This window comes from Babylonia areolata, chromosome 17, assembly GCF_041734735.1.
Source record: "Babylonia areolata isolate BAREFJ2019XMU chromosome 17, ASM4173473v1, whole genome shotgun sequence".
NCBI lineage: Eukaryota > Metazoa > Mollusca > Gastropoda > Neogastropoda > Buccinidae > Babylonia > Babylonia areolata.
In genome coordinates, this window is record NC_134892.1 from 19,313,447 (window position 1) to 19,320,946 (window position 7,500).

General features: G+C 42.3%; 1 protein-coding gene across 8 annotated transcripts in view; it reads left to right on the forward strand.

Annotated features, from left to right (window-relative positions):
* Positions 1-7,500, forward strand: part of LOC143291713 (uncharacterized) — a 73,308-nt gene that overhangs the window by 52,198 nt on the left and 13,610 nt on the right. For 3 of the 8 annotated variants that reach the window (XM_076601744.1, XM_076601748.1, XM_076601745.1), the window contains exon 5: positions 3,588-3,713. The exons of the other annotated variants lie outside the window; for them this stretch is intronic. In XM_076601744.1, coding sequence (XP_076457859.1) covers positions 3,588-3,713 — 126 coding nt within the window. The remainder of the gene's footprint in view (positions 1-3,587; positions 3,714-7,500) is intronic. 8 annotated transcript variants of the gene reach the window in all.

Here is a 7,500-nt window from a genome sequence, read left to right on the forward strand (position 1 = left end):
CTGAATTCCAGTACTGAAGGCACAATACTTAAAAACAACAACAACAAATGATAGTCTCCCTTTCCTTGTGTCCGAATGCGAAAGATGGGTCCGCTGTGAAGAGCCGAGTGCTGTAATCAATACTCTGCCAAATGCAGTGTGGGGGTAGGGATTAATGTCCCTTTCCAGATCTCACCAGCGGAATGTATCACTTGTTTTTCGCCAGTGTTCTGCTGTCTGATTTGATAATTTTGTCCACCAGTGAGGGATGGTATGTCTTTGTTGGTCAAAGCACAGACTGTTGTAGACAACTGATTCTCTGTCCGTATCTGATAAAGCATAGGTTTTGACAAAGTTGGGATGACAACCCATTGCAAGCACACATTTTGACTTCCCTTCTCCAGCATAGTATGCGAAACAGATTATTTGCTACTCACTGTTATATATTTTTTTCATACTAAAGATCTGTTTCGGTTTCCGCTTATTTGTATTATCATCCTTTACTGATATGTTTGTGGAGTCTCTCGATTTTGATGTTTTCCCTCGCATATACAAGACTACCACTGAACTGTTAGTGATATTAATTAATCATACACCGCGGGGAGAGTGTGTGTCAATGCATTGTTGAGATATCTGACAGGTTTAGAAGGAGCGGAACTAAAACCGTGCCAGGTATAACGATTGGCTATATCTGGTAGACAGGATTCAATTCTCAAACATGACTTTCTCTCACACTTACCATCTTACTCTTAATATGTAGTATGTTTACCCCTACATCCTGCATTCTCACCACACTTCCTACCTACCACAGGATCACAGCTCTCCTGCACACATGGACAACCACCTGCTGGCCCCACAACATCTATGCCACCTCTCTGTTCAACCTCCCAGCTATCACCTTCTCACACTGCCGACACGTTCCTCCACACTCTCCCATTCCAATAGCACCCTAAGTGCCCACTGCCCTGCCCCTTCTCTTCTTTATCCCTCCCATTTCTACAACACTCCAGCTACACACATCTACGTCCACCTCCCACTGCACCATCTAGCTACCCAAAACCTAACGCCCCCTCACGTCTTATCAGCCACATTTGCCAAGACCCAGAAGCATTCCCATCAAGATACGTATTATTTCATTCTCAAATAAGAATAAAAAGAACCACCATTAAAAAAAATAACTTTAAGATTGAATGACAAACGGTTATATAGAAATTAAAAAGGGTTCTTTACAGCGCAAAAACACTTCGTCCAACAACACTGTAATGTTGATGCAGAGAAAACTGGGGGGCCAACTGAGGAAACAGTTGAGTTCTGCACAGAGGGTGGGCTTTGAGGAAGGAACTGCCCACATCTGGAAGTATGAGGAAGGAAATCTGGACGAACACTGCGAAGAATGGCCCACATACTTTCTAGGGAAACGGCCCCAGACTTGCCAGAGGTAAGAAACACTAAAGAAGGAATGGAACATGCTGTCTGGAGGTACAAAAACACTGAGGTGGCCCAGGCTGTCTAGTAGGAACACTGATATTATCTAGCGTAAGTAGAACATGCTGTCTAGAGAGGTAGAGAACAATGAGGAAGGAATGACACAGGCTGTCTGGAGGTAGAACAGAGGAAGGAATGACACAGGCTGTCTGGAGGTAGAACACTGAGGAAGGAATGGTACAGGCTGTCTGGAGGTAGAACACTGAGGAAGGAATGACACAGGCTGTCTGGAGGTAGAACACTGAGGAAGGAATGACACAGGCTGTCTGGAGGTAGAACACTGAGGAAGGAATGACACAGGCTGTCTGGAGGTAGAACACTGAGGAAGGAATGGTACAGGCTGTCTGGAGGTAGAACACTGAGGAAGGAATGACACAGGCTGTCTGGAGGTAGAACACTGAGGAAGGAATGGTACAGGCTGTCTGTAGGTAGAACACTGAGGAAGGAATGGCACAGGCTGTCTGGAGGTAGAACACTGAGGAAGGAATGGTACAGGCTGTCTGGAGGTAGAACACTGAGGAAGGAATGGCACAGGCTGTCTGGAGGTAGAACACTGAGGAAGGAATGACACAGGCTGTCTGGAGGTAGAACACTGAGGAAGGAATGACACAGGCTGTCTGGAGGTAGAACACTGAGGAAGGAATGGTACAGGCTGTCTGGAGGTAGAACACTGAGGAAGGAATGGTACAGGCTCTCTGGAGGTAGAACACTGAGGGAGGAATGGTACATGCTGTCTGGAGGTAGAACACTGAGGAAGGAATGGCACAGGCTGTCTGGAGGTAGAACACTGAGGAAGGAATGGCACAGGCTGTCTGGAGGTAGAACACTGAGGGAGGAATGGTACATGCTGTCTGGAGGTAGAACACTGAGGAAGGAATGGTACAGGCTGTCTGGAGGTAGAACACTGAGGAAGGAATGGTACAGGCTGTCTGTAGGTAGAACACTGAGGAAGGAATGGCACAGGCTGTCTGGAGGTAGAACACTGAGGAAGGAATGGTACAGGCTGTCTGGAGGTAGAACACTGAGGGAGGAATGGTACATGCTGTCTGGAGGTAGAACACTGAGGAAGGAATGGTACAGGCTGTCTGGAGGTAGAACACTGAGGAAGGAATGGCACAGGCTGTCTGGAGGTAGAACACTGAGGAAGGAATGGTACAGGCTGTCTGGAGGTAGAACACTGAGGAAGGAATGACACAGGCTGTCTGGAGGTAGAACACTGAGGAAGGAATGGTACAGCCTGTCTGGAGGTATAACTGAGGAAGGAATGGTACAGGCTGTCTGTAGGTAGAACACTGAGGAAGGAATGGCACAGGCTGTCTGGAGGTAGAACACTGAGGAAGGAATGGTACAGGCTGTCTGGAGGTAGAACACTGAGGAAGGAATGACACAGGCTGTCTGGAGGTAGAACACTGAGGAAGGAATGGTACAGGCTGTCTGGAGGTAGAACACTGAGGAAGGAATGACACAGGCTGTCTGGAGGTACAACTGAGGAAGGAATGGCACAGGCTGTCTGGAGGTAGAACACTGAGGAAGGAATGGCACAGGCTGTCTGGAGGTAGAACACTGAGGAAGGAATGACACAGGCTGTCTGGAGGTATAACTGAGGAAGGAATGGCACAGGCTGTCTGGAGGTAGAACACTGAGGAAGGAATGGCACAGGCTGTCTGGAGGTAGAACACTGAGGAAGGAATGGCACAGGCTGTCTGGAGGTAGAACACTGAGGAAGGAATGACACAGGCTGTCTGGAGGTAGAACACTGAGGGAGGAATGGCAGGCTGTCTAGGACACTGACAGGCTGTCTAGAGGCACTGAGGATGAATTGCAGGCTGTCTAGAGTGGGGCATTGAGTAAGGAATGGCACAGACTGTCAACAGTAGGAGACACTGAGGATGCACAGGCTGTCTAGAGGTAGAACACTTTGGAAATTGTGGCCGACACAGACTGGTGAGGAGAGAGCGATAACGACGTTGTTTTAACAGGGGACATGGATAGGTGAAATAGCAAGCCCACTTATAAGATCTAGGGGTGGGAACGTGTGAGATAAGAATGCCAACTGAAATGGTGGAGGGATGAATGGTTGGGACAGAAACAACGCACAAACATGATCTTAACAGTCATGCAAGACATTCCCCAGGAGAGGAAGGCAGCGACCCATTGCTTGTTTCCCTGTTCGGGATCGTACTTCTCAATGGGGCTGTAATTATCGCTGTGATTATCGTGTGTGCGATCCTGTACATAAAGCGAGACAGGTAAGCAAGCTCAAAATGGTCTATAATTTAATTTACAAGTTGCCAATGTTTATTCATTACTTTATCTTTGGGAGATCTGGAAGATCTGGAGTCATTATTGGTACTGACTCAAGCAAACTGATGAAGCAGAGAAGGGGTGGTGGGCTGCTTTATAAATTGGACATGCATGAAAGAGTCTTCGTAAAAGGTACATATGCTGAATGCAAAAATTAAGAAAAAAAAGAGGAAAAAGCCGTTGACATCCACAGAAATAAGTGTTCACCGAGTACATTTGCAGAAAACAGATATGAAGTTTTGAAGAAAAGGAAACACAATCAAACACATAAACTTGTTCTGAAGGACATGCATTCAACTATTTAGAGATGTGCATTAGAAAATACTTTGACACGAGCAGGCATTTGTAGACAGAACTACAGTCAGACGGATGGATATTTATTGGAAAAAGAATACATTCAAACAGGGCTGACATTTTTAGATATATATATATATATAACACGTTCAAGAAAGTGGACATTTGTAGAAAGAGAATGCGTTTACAGAGAGCATATATTTGTAAAATATTATTCATTCAAATACACAAATGCTTGTAATTCACCCAAACACAGACACACTGGAGGAAAAAACAGAAGAATCATTAAGATGTATATACTTACAAATTCGGAACTGATGACGATTAACGATTGTGGGAAGAAAAAATATTCAAGCGTATGGATACTCATAGAAATAATCAAGTCGGTGCAAGTTGATATGTAGGGATATGGATATTTATTACTATATTTGAAGACTCATTTAAAATGACTTATTCAAACATTCTCAGTTGTTTTTGCTTAGAATGTTATTATGTGTGTATATCAATTATATGTGGGCTTTTTGGGTTGTTGTTTTTTTGTTTGTTTGTTGTTTTTTTATGTTGTTGTTTGCTTTTGTTTTATTTTCCTATTGTTACTATGTTTTTGTCAGATTTGTCTTTTCTCTTTTCCCAGTATATGTATTTATCCATTTATGTCGTCATGTCAATTGTCCATGTGATATATAAATGGGAAAATAAAAAAAGCTTTTAAAAAATGAAATCATTCGTTGATAGAACAAAAGTACGCAAATTTGAATAGAAATGCTTTGAAACAGTTAGATGTTTTCTGAAATTAAATATATTATAACAGATATAGGCCAATATATGTGAGAAAGAAAATGCATTTAAACGTGTAGATGTCTATGGGAGAAAAACTACTGTTAGACAGGTACTTGTAAGAAAGGAAATGCTAAGGTGGAAACAGAATGTATTCACATGGATAGATATTTGAAGACATTGTACACGAATTGGTGAACATCTGGTTGAAAACTGCATTAAGAACAAAAATGAAAAAAGGGGGATTATCTCTCTCTCTCTCTCTCTCTCTCTCTCTCTCTCTCTCTATATATATATATATATATATATATATACACACACACACATATATATATATATATATATATATATGTGTGTGTGTGTGTGTGTGTGTGTGTGTGTGTTGTCACACTGCCGCATTCACTCAACTCAAGCTCACACGACAGATAGACTCGCACACAACGTTCGCATTCTGACTTCACTCTTACCCAGGGATAAACAACATAACAACGTAAAGACACTCCTTTCTGATTAGTAATAATTTAAAGAAAAATAAACAATCATGTTCACATTTTTCCTTCAGATATAAATCATATGAAAAATCCAATCCAGGAAAGCACAATATTTTTATATTCTCCCTTACGCTTCCCGTTCAAGTTTTTAAATGATTATTTTAATTGGTTGTGTTGTCAGTTGGTGCTTCCCAAACATCTTTCGGTGGCCGATTTTTCAGCCAAACACCTTCGTCCGAAAACAGGCCAGGCGCCGAGGATCCTGAAACATCCTCAGAACCTAACTGTAATTAAATCGAACAACTAGTAAAAATAGTACTCACATGACTTGCGTCGCCATTCTCGTTATACTGAACCAGTGTTCAGAAATGTAAATGAAAATAAAACATCGAAATCCACAAAATTTAGATTAAACGATGTCACCGAATTTCTCATTACCAAACTCGAAATTACCGACTCACCAGTACGTCAAAATCAGCTTCCCTGAACCTCCACAGTTCAACAAGGCTATGTCTCACATTCTCTCTAAGAATGGTAACTGTCTGTTCCATGACTCTCAGAACCCAAGGTCTATTTTTTTTCCAGGTCACTCCTGTGACCAGTTCAGCTGTGCACAGAGAGGGAAGTGGCAAGAATGTTGGTGCACTTCACAACAGTATCAGTATTCACAACAACAGCTCGTGAACACATATTCACCTCAGCGCCTAAAGACACATGCATCATGAGCCTTTCTCCAGATATCAAGTTCAAACTAATACAGTAACACAGCCACACCACACAGGAAATCTGACCTTTACAATAAGCACATTATGACAACCAACTTGGTGTTATGACACACACACACACACACACACACACACACACACACACACACACACACACACACACACACACATATATATATATATATAAAAGAAGACAATACGTTCAGTCGGAAAAAATTGCTTCAGGCATAAACAGTTGTTGAGTTTCAGTTTCAGTTTCAGTAGCTCAAGGAGGCGTCACTGCGTTCGGACAAAACCATATACGCTACACCACATCTGCCAAGCAGATGCCTGACCAGCAGCGTAACCCAACGCGCTTAGTCAGGCCTTGGAAAGAACGCAGTGTTTTCTATGCAGTTGTTGAAAGAACGCACAATAAAGGAAAACGTATGAACAAACAAATAACAATATCGGAAAAGACATCTAATCCATGAATCACGAAATAAATAATCATATAATCAAAACAATCGGTTTGACCACATCCATGCTGTTTTAATGATGATGTGGCATCTCTGTTGCTCTTATTGTTGTTGTGCCGTTGAGGATGCATGGTTATGTATGTATGTACGTGTGTGTGTATGTATGTATGTATGTATGTAGACCAGCAGCAAAGTGAGAGCTGTAAATCAATAGTTTCTGCATGGTCTTCATGTCAATGGTTCTACACTGGAATGGGAAAACTATGAGTCTCAAACTAGGTGGCAAGGTGCTGCAGACTTGGGGCTAGTTCTAAAACCCTGATGGCCGGGAGAGTGGAGATGTAACTTGAGCAAGACTCTCTAAAACAAATAATCGAATTCTCGCCCAGATAGTCTGGACCGCAGCTCCCTCTGCTTCTCTGCTGGTCTTAGTCAGACACAATTATCATAGTATACCATGTATGTATGTATATATGTATGCATGTATGTGTATATGTAGGGCAATTCGGGACAAGAAACCCAGTCGGGGTCAAACGCCCACACCCAAAATATCGGAGATGATGGCACACAACGAGCCAATGACACTTTTACCGTTTCCGCTTGATAGCCGGGAAAACACGCCCCAACACGGAGGCCACTCAGACGTCAGCTATGTTTTCCACATGCATTTAATTGTTTTCACCTTGATTTTTGTAAAACCCATGCTGGTGAAATTTTGATGCCAGTGTCTGTTCTTCATTCAAAGCAAAGTTCTGTAAAAGGAATGTGTTAGCTGTTGAATCGTGGCGTTGAAACCGATTTATGTCCGTTGCTGCTTCCTGGAAATTCTATAATCTATGTGTTTTCAAATGCACAAAATGAACAAATGGTGACTGCTGGACCTTTTAAAACAAGGTTAAAATGGTAATTAAAAAAAGTTTTAAAATCAAAGGTACCTTAAGATGAAGATAAAAGCAACGTTTCGAGTAAAAAAAACTCAAGTGGAGA